Genomic DNA, 19,370 nt, shown 5'->3' with positions numbered 1-19,370 from the left:
GGTCTTGAAACCTGCCAAGATAGGAAATGTCTTGTGTAAGCTGGCTGAACTCTTTAGTGGGATAGTGTGGTGTAACTAAGTGATTTAAAATGAACTAGATGATCCTTATTTTACTGTCTTGGGACTCTCTCACCACTTGATTTTTTTTTACCTTCTCTTAAGATGTCATTAGAAGTGATACAAATGCAACTGGCTTTATACCAGGTTCCTGCTATGACATCTACAGTTTTTTTTATTCCACATTAGAAAAGATTAAAATAAACACTGTAGAATCAGACAACAGTCACTCCAATGTATGCATGCAACACACAGTGGAAACAATGGGTGAAAACTAGTATTCTCTTTACATGCTCTATTTATTCTATGGCTACCATCTGGGTCTCTAACCAATTTTAAAGTGGGAAAAGATAAATGAGAGAATGAATGAATTGATGAAAAGGAACAAATTGCATACTGAAAGATGTATTACCTGTCGGACAATTAAAGTGCCCTCTTTGGAAGGTGTCATAGCAGGTTCACTTTCTACATCATCATGCACAATCATTGTTTTCACCGATTCTGTTTCTCCATTGCTGAGGTTCAAAGTGGATCTGTTTGGCAACGACATTTCATCATTGGTGCTTCAATATCCAAGATTCACTATAATATTAAAATAACTGCAACTGTGAACTTTCTAAAGAATTACTTATTACGTATCTGTGAAAGGCCTGTCCTTTAAAAGATTATGCAGTTAAATAAATTGTTATTGTTAGCATTGTTTTATTTTTCTCAGTTTGTTTTACATTTTTTTAAAAGTTTATTTTTTAGAAGTATATGCTAAAAATGGCAACCCTATAAATTGCAAAGATTATATTTAATAAAGGAAATAGGAAAAATGCAACTAACATTGCTCTGACGTCTTCAGGCCCAGAAGTAGATTCATCAACGCCTTCTTGCTCCATGTCATCATCCTCCTCATCTGTGGTCCCTGATTCTTCACTTGATGATGAATAATCTGTTACTTTGTGAGGTGGTCGTACATCCTCCACTGCTCGCAATTCCTTTGCTAAAGCAGTTAAATCCTAGAAAAAGCATATCATAATAATGTTGCAAAATCAATGATGAGCATTGCCTGTTTCAACATTTTTTTTCTAAGAACTGAATCCCATTAATTAACTGATACTTTTATTCTACATTTGATAAATTATTTTAGGAAATACTCATAAACTGGTATATGTTTTACTGCTTTAATTCTAATAGAATTAAATAAAGCAAAACTCACATCATATAAACTTCACAGCAGGATTTGAAATTTAACATCTCCTGAGACAGTACATGGGTGTAATTGAATGGATTTCTTTTTCTATAAATTTTCTTAATTTAGCTTTATCACATAATCCCTTTCCTCCTAGTATCTGCTATATTCTGCCCTGTTTTGGTAACAATAGTCCCTGAGTTTCCATAGATTTCTTTTGGCAGTTTCAAATGGCCACATGTGGAAGAAGAGGATGGGAAGTTTTATAAATTTAAATTAAGGCATGTTAAGGTTAGTTATTCCATAAATTAACTCTACTTACCACTTCTCCCTGAAGATCAGGCACATGTCAAAATAAGCAAATCAACATTGGACCAAGATATGGTGCATGGTTTGAGAAAGAAAGGTAAAATACAAAATTACTACAAGCACTTATCTTGGAGGTTCACAATACTAAAATTACAACATTGAATTACTTAAACATTTAAATGAAGGAATGAAATACATAACTAAAATACACCATTAATTCAGGAACTAATCCAATTATCTTGGCTCTTAAAAATACTAAAATTACAGCAGTGGCTTACTTAAAATTTTAAATAAAGGAATAAGAAAGTAGAGCATGAAATAAGAGTGTGACATGGGATTATAAATAAAAATCAGGATAATGGAAAGTAGAAGCTTGTTTTTCCCCATTTTCCTTTATATTTTGTAAGAAATAGTAATATTAAAAACCAAAAACATCTGTGCTGAATCAGACAAATGGATTCCTTCCACAAAAAGTCAAAATGATATCATTGGGAAGAAAAAGGCAGATGTGAGATTTAAGAAAACAAATTAATTTTTGAATATTTGAATCAAATTAGGTTCAAATTAGATTCCCTGCTGATCTTCAGAAAAGCTTTCTATTAATGCATAAATAAACAAGCTAATTTTAATGTATGGGAAAACTATAATTGTGGGAAACTATGAGTACAGATTTAATTATAGAAATGAAAAGCAACATCCTTTTACTGCTGGACCAAGTTCAGCTAGGAGAAAGAAGAAATGGCTGTCCTTTTACTATCTGTAAAGATTGGCCTTTCAGTACGTCATCTCTGTTGAATGGAAGGGTGCTAGTGTTGACTGGGCAAGAGAGGTGAAGGCAACTTAGTAGGGCTTTCAGGAAAAAATGCTTACAAATTGAAAACTATGTTTTCCTGAGTGAGTAGCATTGTGGATAGGTAAGACCCATTGTTTTCTCTAATGAGTTAAGAATGACTGGACGTCTAGGTCTTAAATGTCCTATAAAAATAATAGCATAATTCCTTAACTAAGTTTAGCACAGTTGTGAAAGCAAACCAAACCAAAACAAAAATCCCTTCAAGAAGGTGAGTGGGAATAACACTCAAACTCTATCCATCTCTGTGCCATATCCATTTTGCACTATCACTGTCTATGGAGGCTGTTTCTTGGATCCATGTTAGTGAAGGCCTCAGTCATTAAAAGATTCTATAATTGTGCCTAAAGCTTTCCCATTTGGAGTGGCTGTCACAAAGTTTTCAAGAATTCTAAAATCACTTAGATATTATTTGCTGTTTTAAATTCAGCTTGCTTAGATTAATTGCTTCAAAGAGTTATTGTAAATATTATAAAATAAGAAAGCTAGGTATAAAAATAACTGCTTTTGTTAATTGCAGATGACCAATGCTAATAAAAAATAAATAAACATCACACCTGATTCATTCATTTCCTTGTCATCCAATTCAAACAACTATCAATGTCTTCTATGTAAAGATATAGACCATATACTGTATATAAAGTTAACAAGCAACAGAAAGAGCCTTACCGCAGGTTTGCAGGGTCTCAAGACTTCTTTCTTCTCTTCACTCTTTTTGGCTGCAGTTTCATTACGTTGTGAAGGGGAACCTTCAGATTTTGATGATGCTAAGTAATCAAGTAACACATTTTTAAAAAAAATTAATTTAGAGAATATATGGGAACATCCAGCAGCAAACAATCAGACAGTTTTGCTAGCATTGCAAAAAAGAAAACAAAGCCACTGTTAGGAAGATCCAAAATAAATAAGAAAATGTTTCTGAAACATTTAAAACAGAAAACAGTTATAAAAATGTTGATTAATAGATTCCATATTGATAATAGATCATATGAGAATAATGCAGGTAGTACTTGGTTAACAATAATTCAGATCAAGAACTTCATTACCAAGGAATGTGGTGTGATGTTATGTTGGTATGTCAACTTACAATGGCAGTTCTGGTAGTTCTACTTGTCATTCTTAGGAGAATCCCACATGGTCATTAGCTGATCATCATTTACACTTCCTACCAGTTTCCTTTGCTTGTTGGAAGTTGGCAGTAAAGGTTCCAAATGGCAAACATATGACCACAGGACATTGTGACTGTCATAATTATAAGTTGTCAAGCACAATCACATGATCAGAGGGATATTGTGATAGTTGTAACTTCAAGAATGAATCCCAAGTTTGCTCATTGAGTGACATCATAACATCCAATGGTTGTTGAAAGAATGGTTAACTGAAGACTACCTTCACATTTCTTTATCAACATATTCCAAGGTATTCTTCTCAGATTAAAATTCTGCTTGTTATCCTACATACATAGCTCTTATAACTTCAGATGACTAGGAAACAGAAAAGTGACTGTGTATGTGTGTTTGTATGTGTGTGAAAAATGCATGTAAGCATGTATGTTGAATGTACGTGCCAGTTTAATCTCAACATCATATAGGAAAAGTGTGCTATCCTTGCTCTTACTGCAACTGTTCAGACTATCATAGGTTGTAAAAACTTCATTTTGGGGGGAGAGAGAGAGAGAGAGAGAGATGGCTAGAGAAAGAGAGAGAGATGGCTAGAGATAGATAGATAGATAGATAGATAGATAGATAGATAGATAGATAGATAGATAGATAGATAGATGATATTGTTTTGAAAGATTACATGTAGCATATGGCTATTCTTCACTTGAAACAGTTTTTGCTTATATCTTATTCAAAATCTCTCTCTGGATCCAATGAACCTTTGTGAGAATAATGTTTTTTCCCCTTACATCTCATCCGGAATCTTTCTCCAGATCCACTCTGGGAGCCAGGATGGGAACCAGGCTGTGAACTCGAATTGCTTGATCCAGAAGAACTTCCACTTCCTGGTCGTGGCACCAGTTTTTCCACTCTTTCCCAGAGCAACCGAGGTTCTATATTGCTAAAAAGGAGATAATCTTTTTTTAAAAAAATATTAATTTGACCTTGCTTCCTTTTTCTTAAATTGGAATTTATATCCTGCCTCTCTTCTCGGACAACGACTGGAAACCTTAGGCTTGCTAGATTTTCCTGCTTGGTTTACAAGCTCTTAGACAAAGACTGTTCTTCTCCTTCCTGCTGATTCAAAGCCTTTTCTCAATAAGAAAATAGCATGAATAATTTCAGAAATTAATCTATTTTCAACCAGCTTTTCTCCTCAGCTATTTTCTCCTGAATATAAAAGGACATAATGGCACAGAGGATGCATCTTTCTTTTAGTTTCACCCACTGATTGCCTCAGCAGAAGTGAATCCACTATCCCTAGATCAAGCTTCTTATTCCTACACTTGGATGTGACTCTTTCCATTTTAATAACAACTCAGGCAAGACTGAGGGATAAGGGCCAACCTAAGGTCACACATAAATTTCCATGGACAATTTCAAATTGAATCTCCCTAATCTCAGTGTTAGGAACGTTTTCTAGCAGATAAGATTACCTTTGGTCATTGCATTTAAGTCTATTTTATTAATTTATATCCTCTTAAAGAGTCACAGAACTCTGAACACATGAAAACTAAAGCCGAACAATTTGAAAATACAAAATTGCATTTAGACGATTTCATCGGTCTTGGGCAAAGTAAGCCAATCAGGTCACTAGTATCTACTGAGGGTTATTTATCAACTAGGAATGCCATTTCCAACTCCTGAAGCTACTTAGCCTTTATGAGAGGGCCTGTTTGCACCAGAACAAGAAGATAAAATAAGTTGTACATGTTTTTTTTCTTTTGAAAGGTGATGCAGCTTATGCTAAAACAAAAAGTCATGGGAATAGATAGCAATGAGAACAACTACAATAAGCAGAGGAGTGGGGATACCCAAATTATATTATCCAAAATCTAATAATCTAATCTGCATTGCCTATAACCTGTCTGAAAAAGACAAAACTGTACATTTCAGCAGTCTGATCTTCATCAATCCACAAACAGGACATAATAAAGGCAAAAACCCAACAAAATGATAATGCAAATATAGTTTATGTGCGTCTAGCAGCTATTTTGTGCTTATGCTTAAAAAAGGCATCTGGAAATTTCAAAATTACACTGTTTACTATTTTTGATCATTGCCCTTGAGACATAAAATGTGTGTTTCAACAATGCAAGATTAATCCCTTGTAAAAAAAATACTTTGAACAGTCCATGCTTTATCAAAACATCTTGTATTTCTAAAACTGAAAAAATAATAAAGCAAGTATTAAAGAAAAAATATGTAACTAGGTATAATTTTAAACCATTGAAAACCCAGCACAATACAAAGAATACATTCCACAGATCTGAAAGACATTATCAATGATGTCACTGAACACCTGTATCTTATTATTATTTAGTTGAGGTATAGGAAACAATCTTCTTTAAATCTATTCAGGACTGTTTCTGAATTAGAACAACAATTGCATTCAGGCAATTGCAAGAACAGCTTTCTGCTAGCTTCTTTCCGAACTTTTAGAAATTGGGAAGAAACAAGGATGGTGTTCTTGTACACATTCTTCTTTACTACTAAAAGTATATTCATACACTATCCCCAGGCTATTATAAGGTATGGTGCTTCTTTGGGTTTCTAGAATCCAAGCTATCTAGCTTTATAGAGTAGTCCTCAATTTATAACAGTTGCTTAAGACCTTTCAAAATTATAATGTATTTGAAAAAAGCTACTTATGGCCATCCTTGAAGTGAAGACTCTTGGACCAACACTGAAGTCTCGTGATTGTATTCAGGTGTTTGGCAACCAGTTCACATTTATGGCCAGTTGGAGAATTCCACAGTCACATGTTCACGTTTTGCAGATTTTTTTGCCACTTTCTGGCAAAAATTGCCTATTGGATAAGCTGGATTTGGACTAATGATCATGTGATTTGCTTAACAACCACAATGACTCACTTAATGGCCATAAGTAGACATAAAATTGAGTCTAGTAATATGGTGACTCAATTTATGATCACAATGACTTACCACAAAAATTCTAGGTCAACTGTGGTTGTAAATTGAGGACTACTTGTAATACTAATGTATGCCAAGAAGCAAATTTGCAATAAATACAGAAGGGAATATTAATATAATCTCAATGTTTGGATATATATCCATTAACATTCTTGCTTCTACATTCTGGATCAGTACAGGTTTACAGGGTTCTTTAAGGACAGTCCAGATATAATACATTACTGTGATATAACTGAGGAAAAATTGGCTATATAATCCATCAGCCTAAACTGGAGCCCATGGTAAAATAGACTACCATTTCCAACTGATCACATTCAAATGTTGGATTATCCAACAGATTGTGGTTTTTTTATCTCTTTCTTCTTTTAAAGGGTGTATCATTGAAATCTCACTGAATGATTGTAACACAGCTTAATCTACCTCACAGGGTTGTGGGGAAAACTGAACAATGGGATGTTATATATAGCGCCTTGAATCCTTGGGAAAAAGGCAGGATATAAAATAAAGGAATAAATATGTTGATCCTGATCTAGCCTCTCACATGATATAAGCCTAAAGATCTAGTAATTTTCTTGTGGCTGATGACAAAAGAAAAATAAACTGCTGTATCATTTGTGAGTCTGGGAAAATGCAGTCTATATTCTAAAATAACCTCTAAATCTCTAGAGGTCAAGCTAGAGTCTAATGCAAGGGTCTTCAAACTTGACAAGTTTGAGATTTGTGGACTTCAACTCCCAGAATTCCTGCCCTAACATGACTGGAGGAGGAATTCTGGGAGTTGAAGTCCACAAATCTTAAACTTGTCAAGTTTGAAGACCCTGGTCACCATGCCCTTCTTGCCTAAAAAGGAGGAAATATCAAAATGTTCCAGTATTTTAATATGATATCAAATGAGGGATTTTTTTCAGTGAAGGTCTGACTGCAAATTCAACACATTTATCACCTACCCTTGCATGTCTCTTATGACTAACTTAGACTAATACAACTAATACTAATCTCTTATGACTAACTTAGACTAATCTAACACAATATGCATGTGTCTAAGAGACTGATCATACATATAATTCACAAGCTGATAAAAATCACAAAACAGCTATAAGAGACATGATTAGGAACTACTATAACTTTGGTATCTGAGGGAGCAGATGTAGGTTACTTTAACCTATAAAATGTCCCACTGAATTGTCATAATTAAACAGAATTAAAGAGGAGATGGATTAAAACTGGTCAATGTAACAGGTTCTGCAATCATTTCTGGTATTTCCATGAAGTTAAATAGTAAGTTTAACTCTAATATGAATATCTAAATTATTATTGTTGTTACCATTCTCTGACATACTAGATATATTTAAAAAAGAGGCCAAAGCATGATAATCTAGCACAGTTCTTCAGAAGAAAACCCTATTTATATGAATGGTGCTGGGAAGGCATTAACATGTTATTACTTCCTAAAGGTATAAATACACCTTTTGAGATTGCTTAGCTATGGCAGGCTTTGGCTTAAAAAAAAATCAATACAGTTCAAATCTTATATTCTGAATGAACATGATGTTTCCAGTGTTCCTCCCCCTTCAATCATGGTGTAGGAAGTGTTGAATTTATGAATTGGAGCTGAAAGATGAAAGCAGTATGCTCGGTCCCATAATTGGGTAAACCAGGTTGCCCTGATTAAAAAAAAACAATTCATGGTGAAGGAAGAAAACATTACAAACCTTGTGGAATTTCTTTGTCCTGCCTGGTTATTTTGTTGCCCAGTGCTTTGTAATGGAGAATCTCGGCGGGATAGCACAGGTGATCTGGACGTGGTTCTCACCGGTACCTTATGGAGTGGACAAGTGGGAATAAAAATAATTAATATAGTGTTGCATGGGCAGTGGTTTTTTGCTCCTATAAAGATATACATAAATATATACACAGATATATTACTAAATATATAAAACTATATTACTAGCATCTAAATCAAGTAATTCTATTGGTTAAAATGTTCACCAACTATAGAACCCATAAACCCAGTTGGACTGCATTTAAGATGCTGAAAAAATAGGATGTTTAGTAAATAGCTAGCATAGAAACAAATAGCTACCCATTCACAGACGATCATGACAGAACATAGAACTTTAAAGCAAGGGATTCACAAAGCAATAGGCATGGGGATTTAGAAAATTAAGCTCTAAGGAACCAATAAATGCTTAGTAATGGATCAGTAAAAGGCAGACTAGGAGGAAAAGCAAGATTATATCTAATAAAAGTAAATCACATTAAAAAACGATTTTGTGGTCAATAGTATCTTAAAATATTCACTGACTAGTTAAAGGATGAAAAATAACTTTTGGCTATGATTTTTTTGTTTGTGCTTTCTTGGATATTACCTTTAGCATGATAAATATTTTATTTATGGATAGTAGACAGCTTCTAATTTTTTTGCTAATCTTCAATTTTCTGTAATTCCTTATCTACTTTAAAAGGCAAATTCTTCTTGAAGAAAAGAAGAACGAGGAGGAGGAGGAGAACAACTGTTACTATATACCACCCTTAAAAAAAATATCTCAGGGTGGCGTATGAACATATTAAAAGCACAAATTGCCTGTTTCTGATATTCTACAGGTGTGCATTCATTAATTAAAAGCCTAGCACATGCCTTCTGTTATTCTTTGGTTTAAAAAAGTCAAATTTCTGTCTTTCTATTTCTTACCCTTGGAGGCACCTCGTCACTGTCTGATCTAGCCCAAGATTTTTGGGTGGGGTCAGGTACCTCAGATTTAGAATCAGAACTTTGATTTAGCACTTCACTGCGTGAAGGTGGATATGGGTCCTGAGAGCGCAGGTGGTGATGTGCAAATTTGGGAGAAGGGTCACTGAAGGAATGGGACCGTGAGACAGGGGGAACATTGTTCTTGAGAGATGCCAGGTGAGACCACTGTACCTTACAAAAAAAACAAAACATAGAACATTCAATGCATTCTGTACAACTGACTTTTCCCAATTAAACACAGAATAAAAGACAAGAAGGATTTAGCTCGCAGGATGGTCATATCTGAGATATGAAGCAAGGTAAGCACATGATGAAATCAGTGGGCTTAAAGCAAGGAAGGTGCTCAGAGAACATGAAAAGCTGTGAACATAGTGTATTGTCATGTCGGAAAGCATATTCTGAACATTTGGTTCACTGGAAGGAGATGACAGCAAATCCCACTTGCGGCCAAGGTTCCAAATATGCCATATACCAAATTTAAAACATCAATAAAAGAACCAGATTTTGGAGTAGTAGGAGTAAAAACAAGCAACCAAGAAGCCAGTAAATATAATGATTTTGAAATAATTTACTGGGATATGTACTGATTTATATATGTGCCCTTGTGAACATGTGTGCATGTATACACACTGTAAACACTATACACACACACTCATATACACATACAAAGATCACATAATATGTGATATATGCATATATTGTATATATTATTTTGCATATATGCACATTAGAGACCACAAAAATATGATCATATGTTCTTTATGATCATGTCCAAGGTAAACTTGACAATAGAAATTTATTACTGCACCTATAGAATTATACTATGCCCACATTTTTTCTTTAGCACTAGAAGCTGTTCAAACATGAAACCTAAGTAAGTTTCATAGAATTTTAGAAAGAAAAGGATGACTAAAGGACGTTCTTGTAAATTTACAGCTGTCCATAAAATAAATATATTACATAAAAATATATTTTAGAAGAGTATAATTATTTAAAAACAACTCTTCCTTTTAAATAGTTTTTAAAAACTGAACACTCTTAACAACCACAACTATTCATAACTAGCTTATATTTTTCTCAACATAATTTCCCTAAAAGATTTCCAACATTTTCCTAGAAATAGAAATATTTCTTAGAAATAGTTGGGTATTTTTGACAATTACAATTACAGTACAATTAATTAGTACTGTTTTGACTTAGTACTGCCAACTGTCAACAAAGACAAATCTATCAAATGGATCTATAACAAAAATCCAGTCACTGAAATTGTTTTTAAATACACAGTAAACCAGGTAATTGAATCTGTCTCTTGAAAAGATCATTGTCTCTCCAAAGTTATCTTGAGAAAGCAAGCTGTATTAGAAAACTGATCACACATTGGTCATTGGATACTGCTTTAAGATTGGAAATTGTGTCCACCTGCTTGAATTTTCCTGTAGAATTTTCTCATTCGGTATTTTCATTTTGCCAGAGCAAGTTTGCTTTTAGATGGAGAATAGAAACAAAATTAAATGTTGTTTCATTTCATTTCCATTTAATTAAATTGTAATGAATTAATACACTTAATGATTAAATCAGGTACTTAACAGTAGCCTCCAGTACATTAAATATTGTGTTTTGGTAGCAACCTCTGGAGGACTCTGGGTACTGCATTCAAGGCTTTCCGAAACAACATGTCCCTGAGGCAGAAATTGTGTCCCTTTACCCTAGTTAATTCAACTATTATCTCAAGAATACTGTTGGAAAGTGCATTAAACAGAAGTAAGATTCTATTTTAATCACTGCTAATCCATGAAAAATCAGTTTTATCACATACAAAAGCAGTTGTAGAATTTTTCTTTCAAAATGTCAAATTCAGAAGGAATGAAATAAATTTTTAAGAAATACCAAGGAAAGATATGACAAAGAATGCTTTTTACTGAGAGATTATATGTTAATAGAGTGTTAGTTAGCCTATTGGGGAGAAAAACAAGAAAATCCCTCACACAGAATTATGGAAAAGTATTTTCTATTAGGATGCCATATATAACCATACAATACTGGTGTAATGTAATCTGTTGCTTTCCATATATGTTACTTCCCAACTCTTCCTTGTTCTCCATCATCATACATTTCACAATGATTTTACCTGTGATTCCATTGGCTTTTGCAATGATGGCTGAACTGGCTCGGAATTTCCATTTGAAAAGGACTCTGATCTTGAAGGCACTGGTGGATCTAACACTTTGCTTCCCTGTTTAGACTGGGCTTCCGGGGAGCTCTGGTTATTCTTTCTATATCTGTCATCAACCTGGAAAGAAAAAAAAAACATAACTGGACTCAACTGACACAATGAAAAGAGGATTTTTAGAAATTGAAATAAAATTTCTCCAGAGAAATTACAAATATCATGTTTCTGGTCAACTCAACAGATTGCACACAGTAATCTGGTAATCTAAAATCTTAAACTTATTATGTAGCTCCCGCCCAATATGATATTATGCTCATCTCTACTACTGCCCATTGCTCTTTGAGACTGGGATGGATTATACTTCAAATACAATAAAATAAATAACTTTTCTTCCATATAATCTTTTCAGCATCAGTTCAACATGCTAGGATTAATGTTAATCTGCACATAACACTGGTTTATCACATGACTGTTTTGTGAAAAATGTTTTAGTGAAAATTATCCCACTAGTACCAGTATTTGGCTACCTTTATTTGGACTTGGAAGTTAAATAAGGTTGAAGCATGTTAGAACTTGGGCCCTGGAGCTTGTGATGCTTCCTGAAAGCCTTAAGTATAATCCTCAAATTCCTCCAGAAGGAATTTGGAATTGTTCCAAAAATGTTATCTTTAATGTAGTAATAAAGTTTCACCCAAAATATGGTTTTACATCCATGAATCTATTTTGTAAATTGTCACATTGTTATCAGATTAATTATGGATTAATATAATATAAAATCTTTTTCCAGATTATTGCTATAGCACAGATTATGCTGTAATACTATAATCATTAAGGGTATGTGGAAGACCTCTACTGTGTTATCTCACTAACATAAAATATTTACACTAACATAAATTAGGTGTCATCTTACTAGGCTTTATTTAATCCAAACCCTACCAGTCATGACAGACCTCTCACTGCTAAAGGTTAAGCAAATTGATTTGTATGTTCACGAGAGGTTCTTCTTCAGAAGTGACTGGAACATAGCAATTAGTAATCAATTAAGAAATTTCATGTTGTTCATGTTGTTTTGAATGTTATATGAGAAGAGATTTTATGGGCTAACTTGCTGGTTCCCGATGTGTTTTTCCTGGGTAAACCTCAAATATAGAAATTGGTCACATGCTACCTACAGGTGCTCTATAAAAGGAAAGACACCATACAAGGTATACATTCTGTAAAAGTATATTTAAAAATTGTCCTTTTCTTCCCAGACGGTAATGGGACACACTCGTCTTCCTTTCTCGACATTCTTATGGGAAGGTGAGTCTTGACATAAAGTCTGTTAGATATTTTAAAAGCAACACTGGTTCTAATAACTTGAGATAGAATTTACCTCCCGTGGCCTTTCAGTAGGCTCATAATGGGATTTAGGTTCAGGGGTATGATAGTTTTGTTTATTCCTTTCTTGCTGCTGGAGCTGCTGCTGCTGCTGCCTCCTGTGATCATGCTGAAGTGACAAAAGATATGCTTGTTCCTGTTGCAACTGACGTTGAAGCCTCTCTGCTTGTCGGTGTTCCTCCATCTCTCGCCATCTGTATTCCTTTGAGAGAACAGGTTCAAAATATGAACACCATGCTGGTGGGCACTTGGCAGTTATACATTTTGCTGCAGTTCCAGTGTAAGTAAATGTACCAAACTTAAAAATTACATTCAAATAAAGCGCAGGTTTTCCCCTTAATTTATAAAACATTGTACGCTACACTTAGCTTCAATACTTACAGGCATAGCATTATTTAACCTATTGTGATCGGCACGGTCATAATTCTATTTTGCCACTGAAGGGTAGAGGGGTTTTGTTGTGGTGGGGGAAATGGGAGGGCCAAAAAGAACGTAGTATCCTGACTTTTATATCCAATATTTAATAAAAAAATAACATGGCCTGCACTCCTGTTCTTTTGAGAAGGGTTGTTCAGAAAGTCAATTATCAAACTGAAACTTCTTCTTTAACATGGGGGTGGGGGGAAATCTTCACTGATTGGCTTGTCAGATAATCACACAGCATGGTTCACATTGGTCTGGCAGCCAAGTACACTGTAGGATGTTAGCTCTTGTGCCAGGCTCTACTGTGCATAAAATTCAGCTGTGTCCATTTAAAGACAACCTGGGACAACCGGTCAGAGAAAGCAATCCCAAACAGTAGCTACTAACAAAACAGATACAGTGCTTTACCAGTAACATGGCCTGCTCCTGGAGCAGCTGCTGCTGAAGAATTTCCAGGTGCCGCTGCTCCTCTTCTAGCTGTCGCCTGATATACTCCTGTCACATAGAAATTACCCAGCAATAAAATTGTTCACAACAGGAATGTAACCAAAGCACCTGAGTACAACACCACACAAAAGAAAAACGCCATCTATCCCAATTCACCTTCCGGTGATAATTCAATAATAGATTTAATAATGGACTCCCTAAAGAACAATTAAATAAAACCAAATCAGCTAAAGTAAGGACTGCAAAAAAAATCCATTACAGACCCTCCCTCTGAAAAAATAACTGAAAAGAGGAAAAGAAATCCTGGCCTGGGAAAAATTAATCTTGCCTGTAGAATTTTGACTTAAAAACAAGCAAATGAATTTTTAAAAACAGGTTGTAGTTAATACTAGCAAGTCTTATCAACACAGCCAACACAAAATCACATGCATTTTTAATAAAAGAATTAGTTTTGCACCTTATGATGAACCATGAGCAACAACTAGAGCCAGGCTTAGTTAAGGCATCCCTTTTGCAAGCTTTACACCAAAAAGACCTGTCAATTAGAACCCTAACCTCAACTATAAATTGATCCTAGCCTCATCATCAATGCAGACAATGCCAATCTGAAGTATGTGGTGGTTATGAAAGAACATAAAAAAAAACATCCACTAGAGAAAGATATAACTCAGTGACACTCCAGAAGTCTGGATTCCTAAGCCAAGTCAAAATATGCAGCAACATATCCAAAGTTAAGAACATCCTGTCGTGCAAATTAATGACGGAAAGAAAACACATGCGCTCAAACATACATGAAAAGACAGCGAACACAAAAGGAATTAATGACGCAATGCAATGGCAAAATGAGACTGCTTGAAATCTTACGAAACAAAACAAAACAAAATGCATACTGGCTTGTTATACAATCCTTGCATATGCAGAATTAAGTGGAGTTAACATTTTGTAGTGATATGGTTGTTGTTTTTAACAAAATCTATCAATGCCAGCAATACAGGTAGTCCTTGATGCTTGACCACAATTGGGATCAGAACTTCAATTGCTAAGTAATGTGGTTGATAAGTGAGCTGCACCTAATTTTATGACTTTTACTATGATCATTAAGCAAATTCAGTGAATCCACTGCTTTTGCTCATAGTTCTGGGAAGGTCATAAATAGAAATCACATGACTCTTGGTTGCTGCAATCATTGTAAATAAATGCCGACTGAACAAGCACCAAATTCTAAACACGTAATTGCAAGGATGCTGCAATGGTTATTAAGTGGAAGGCCCAGTCGTAGGTCACTTTGTTCAGTTGCGTCATAACTTTGAAAATTTGTTAAACAAATGGTTGTAAATCATGGACTACCTGTACATTTTGGAAAGTGTGTGTTAACAATACATCTCTAGCTGCATGCAAACAATGGCAGATGGTTGATGCACTTCTTCAGCTACATGAAAATATGATTTCCTAAGTCCCAATTAAATTACTCAGGGAGATCATTTTTTAATCTGTTTTACATTACTGTCACTGTATGTATATTTCCCAAAATTAAGTTGGGAAAAAGTTTTCTCCAATCTAGCCTCTCACCCAACAGTTCTGGGAATTGCAGTTCCAAATTTTTTGGAAGTTCAGGTAAGCTAAACTACACGAACATCTCTTAAGTGCAGTATCACATACACTTCTAAAACAACATTTCTATTATTATGTATTCTGCAAAATGCCATTATATATTATACGTTGTTTGACATCAAAGCCCAACTTTATAGCAGAACACAATAAATTTTAAATAGCACAGTGATGTTCTTAGTGCTTAGTATATTCTCTGAAAATTATTTTTCCAATATGAATATCTCTACTTTCTGTCACATATACAAATTATATTTCAAACAGGCAAGATTCATGTATGAGACAGAGAAACTAATGCAGTTTTTCCAAAGATCCATTTTTGATCAATTTTGAGAAATGAATGCATTTAAATCATTTGAACTAAGTCATTTGCTTCAGTATAAGCAGATAAAGAAAGTCTATTACTATATTTACATGTTGTGACTTTGAGAAGAATCTTACTGCCCAGAATCAGGAAGAAAGAATTCATCATAAAACATTAGTTCAGATTTTCCCATATTCCTAATTAGGTTCCCCCAAACTAGCCTGCTCTCAATAGTCTGGTACAGTGCCATACTCTCTAGTCATATAGGAAATGACTATACTAACACACTATCCAGACTGATGGAAATATACTTTTTTAGACTGTATCCAATAGTTTCCTTAGTGTTTCCTCTAGTAAAGGGAAGGAAGGAAGAGAAAACCATACATAATTGATTCACGTTGTTTCAGGTTTACCTGCTCTCTCTCCACTCTTCTCTTCTCTTCCTCTGCTCTTCTCCTTTCTTCTTCTTCTTTCCGCCTTTTTTCCAGCTCCTCCAATCGTTTTTTTTCTTCCTGTTCTCTCCTCCTCTGTTCCCGTTCTTGCTGTCTTCTAACTTCGCGCTCTCTTCTCTGTTGCTGCATTTCAAGTAACAATGGATGTAAGTAATCTCTTTCTTTTATCAACTGATCAAATCAGAATACAGAAGCTATGGATTCTATTGCTATGAGTTACTATTCAGCATTATCAATCCAACATCATTTAGAAGATTGGCAATCAAATTTCATTTTTCATTATATCAGGATTATCTGAATTTTTTTTAGAAATGCGTTTCTACAATTACAATTGTTAACATTTTAAAATGGTTAATTAGCTACCATGTGGGAAAATGTGAATACTGTGATTGTATATAAGAAATCACCAAATATAGGGAAGCCACTAAAATTGCTTCCATACAGACAGTGCAGTGCTGTCATCAGAGACTTATTTCTAGAAATTTCTTGAAGTAGCTAAATAAAGAATTTCTCTTAGACATTTGGAGTAAGTTGTCAGCAAGTTCCACTGTTAATTGAAGACTGATATCATGTTTTTTTCAACCTTGGCTATTTGGATTGCTTTTAATAATTTTATTCTATTTGGTTTTCAATTTTTGTACACCATCCAGAATCATCTAAGACTATTTTAAAAGATAAAAGTAGTTCATTTTACTCTGAAAACTGCAGGGCTAAAAGCGACGAGATCAAAACCATGAATACTTTACTGTCAAACCCTACATCAGAGTCAAGAACGTCTGCAAAAATATAGGCTGAAACACAGAATAATCAGTTCCTTAAGGAAATGCTTTGTGTCTGGGTGAATTAGTCTGTGCTTCATGGATTAATTGGCAGATGATCTACAGAGATCACCGGAAAACAGACATGGAGAGATGAAAGACTTTCTACTAAAAAGAAACTAAAAATATAACTAAACAGAGTCAAGCAGCTATTCCTGAAACAAACTGCAATTCTTTTATCGTAGTAGAAAACTTCCTGAGGCAGCCAAAATCTTTATTCACAGAATCATGGAATATAAGGATTTGAACAGACCTTGTTCAAACCTCTTAGCTCATTAATCCACAATTACAGCATTCCTGGTAGATGGTGAGTCAGCCTAAGTAATTCCAGTGAAGGAGAGTCCACCATTTCACAGGATAATTTGTTCTCCTGGTGAAAAGTTCAAGAATAAAGAATTTTTTTCTCCTTGATTCCAACTAAAATCTACTTTTTCGTAAATTAAAATATCAATTTGTCGCCTGTCTTTTGGCACGATACTGGACAATTCTTTCACTTTTGTACATGATCCTTCTTCAAATCCTTTCACAATAATCATGTTTTTCTACAGTCTTCACTCTCTGGTGATTCCTCATAAATTGTTCTTTTAAGTCCATTATCATCTTGATTTCTCTCCAATGAATATACTCTACTTTGACAATCCCCACTCTAAAAAGTAATGTTGAAGATAACACATCCATTGATGTGTAGCATCATGTGTCTACTATAGTGCTTTTGCCTGATGTCTGTTGCTATCTGCAAATTGAACCATTGTCCACTTGAAGCACTAATACTACTGGAACAGGATCTACTATGTTTGCCTATATAAAGACTGTAGCGGTGTTGTCAATCACTGTTCATACTTATTTTGATACGGTCACAGAAGTGTTCTGATTTGCTCTGACAAACTAAAAGGCCACCCAAATTCAACTGAATGAAGCAATTCATGTGGCTTCAGAATACTTCCAGCCGGTACAGAGGTTTCTCTCAGGCTATTCATGTACCACTAACTGATATAGCGTGGAAGACTTTTGGCATGTGTTGAGAGTGGACTGGGCTAGACACCCTTCCTGATGGTAATCCTTAGAGCATTTGCTGAAACTAAATGGTGAATATAATCCCATCTACTCTTAATAACACACCCTGTCTTACTATTGGAATAACTGGTTGTTGCAGCAGATTGAAGGATCTCTTCCTTAGGATGCATGTGACTGGGAAGAGCAATTTCACCAGGAAAAATGATGGTATGTGCTATGCAGGCTTGATTATTGACAAGAGAAAAACTGCTTCCTTATATATCCTTCATCCCAGCATCTTCTCAACCTTTTTTGTCAAAGACCAGCATACTCAGAACTGCCCTTATGAAGCATCTATCAATATAGCCTGGCAAAGGTTACTGAAAATGAAACACTACTTATCACCCCACAGACAAGAGAGAAAAGGCAACTCTAACCCTGGTTTAAAAACTATCTAGTGAAAATATCACATCTTATTTCAGTAGTTGGAATTGTTTGAAGACTCCATCTAAATCATTAGCTGAATAATAGTTGTTAATATAAGGCCTTTCTTTTAGTTGGACAAAAGGTAGATTTAGACTAAGTCTGAGTAAGAGAGAAGAGTATAATAAAACAATCCATAGTGATTATTCTGTTGCTGCTTCTGAGCCACATAATGTAGAAAGTACAAATATCAATAGATCAATATTTACTTGCCAGCGTGGGACATGGGAAATAGTAGTAACAGCAGATGTTAGAAAGGTACCTCAATATTTGAGAAAATAAAGAGGGCTGTGAAAATATCTACAGACCCCTCACATCCTGGACATAAATTGTTTCAACTTCTACCCTCAAAATGATGCTATAGGGCACTGCACCAGAACAACTAGACACAAGGACATTTTCCCCTCAAATGCCATCACTCTGCTAAACAACTAATTCCAAAAACACTGTCAAATTATTTACTAAGACTATTACTATTCTTCTCATCCTTCCTAGTACCGATCTCTTCCCACTTATGAGACTATAACCGTGTTGCTTGTATCTTTACAATTTATATCATATTATATTTATATTTTATTTGTCACCTAGTATGATTTGATTGCTTATTAGTAACCTATGACTATCACTAAATGTTGTATTTTGTGATTTTTGATGAATGTATTTTATTTTTTCCTTTATGTACACTGAGAGCAAATACACTAAAGACAAATTCCTTGTGTGTCCAATCACACTTGGCCAATAAAGAATTGTTCTGTTCTATTCTATTCTATTCCAGCGGTTGCCAACCAGTGGGCCGCAAATATTTGGTGGGCCGCAGAGAAATCTCACCCCCAGAGCACATACCCCCAAAGCAATTAATCCAGGCTGCACAGAAACACAAGTCTGTGCCACCCACATGGCCCACAGGAACCCTCTCTGCCCACTTACTTACGCGGCAAACTTGCCTGCTAAATTGCTATTTTTCCTTTTTCCGACCATCAGCTGGGATTTTCTGACCATCATTTCTGCTGTGCAGGGAGATTTAGATTACCGTAGCTAGAAAGCAGGAAATGAT

General features: G+C 34.9%; 1 protein-coding gene across 4 annotated transcripts in view; it reads right to left on the bottom strand.

Annotated features, from left to right (window-relative positions):
- The window catches only part of MAP4K4 (mitogen-activated protein kinase kinase kinase kinase 4), a 155,817-nt gene that overhangs the window by 20,374 nt on the left and 116,073 nt on the right, over nucleotides 1-19,370 (bottom strand). For 2 of the 4 annotated variants that reach the window (XM_087967177.1, XM_087967178.1), the window contains exons 13-23: nucleotides 15,984-16,145; nucleotides 13,620-13,706; nucleotides 12,784-12,990; nucleotides 11,367-11,528; nucleotides 9,179-9,409; nucleotides 8,199-8,305; nucleotides 4,303-4,454; nucleotides 3,063-3,160; nucleotides 1,557-1,565; nucleotides 886-1,061; nucleotides 470-590 (exon numbers count right to left, since the gene is read on the bottom strand). In XM_087967177.1, coding sequence (XP_087823303.1) covers nucleotides 470-590; nucleotides 886-1,061; nucleotides 1,557-1,565; nucleotides 3,063-3,160; nucleotides 4,303-4,454; nucleotides 8,199-8,305; nucleotides 9,179-9,409; nucleotides 11,367-11,528; nucleotides 12,784-12,990; nucleotides 13,620-13,706; nucleotides 15,984-16,145 — 1,512 coding nt within the window. The remainder of the gene's footprint in view (nucleotides 1-469; nucleotides 591-885; nucleotides 1,062-1,556; nucleotides 1,566-3,062; nucleotides 3,161-4,302; nucleotides 4,455-8,198; nucleotides 8,306-9,178; nucleotides 9,410-11,366; nucleotides 11,529-12,783; nucleotides 12,991-13,619; nucleotides 13,707-15,983; nucleotides 16,146-19,370) is intronic. The other 2 variants (XM_087967179.1, XM_087967180.1) reach the window with 1 other exon arrangement.

The sequence above is a fragment of the Notechis scutatus genome, chromosome 5 (assembly GCF_049901735.1).
Source record: "Notechis scutatus isolate UNSWTSFEM ecotype Mainland chromosome 5, rNotScu1.2, whole genome shotgun sequence".
NCBI classification, from domain to species: Eukaryota; Metazoa; Chordata; class Lepidosauria; order Squamata; family Elapidae; genus Notechis; species Notechis scutatus.
This window is presented reverse-complemented; position numbering and strand designations above follow the sequence as displayed.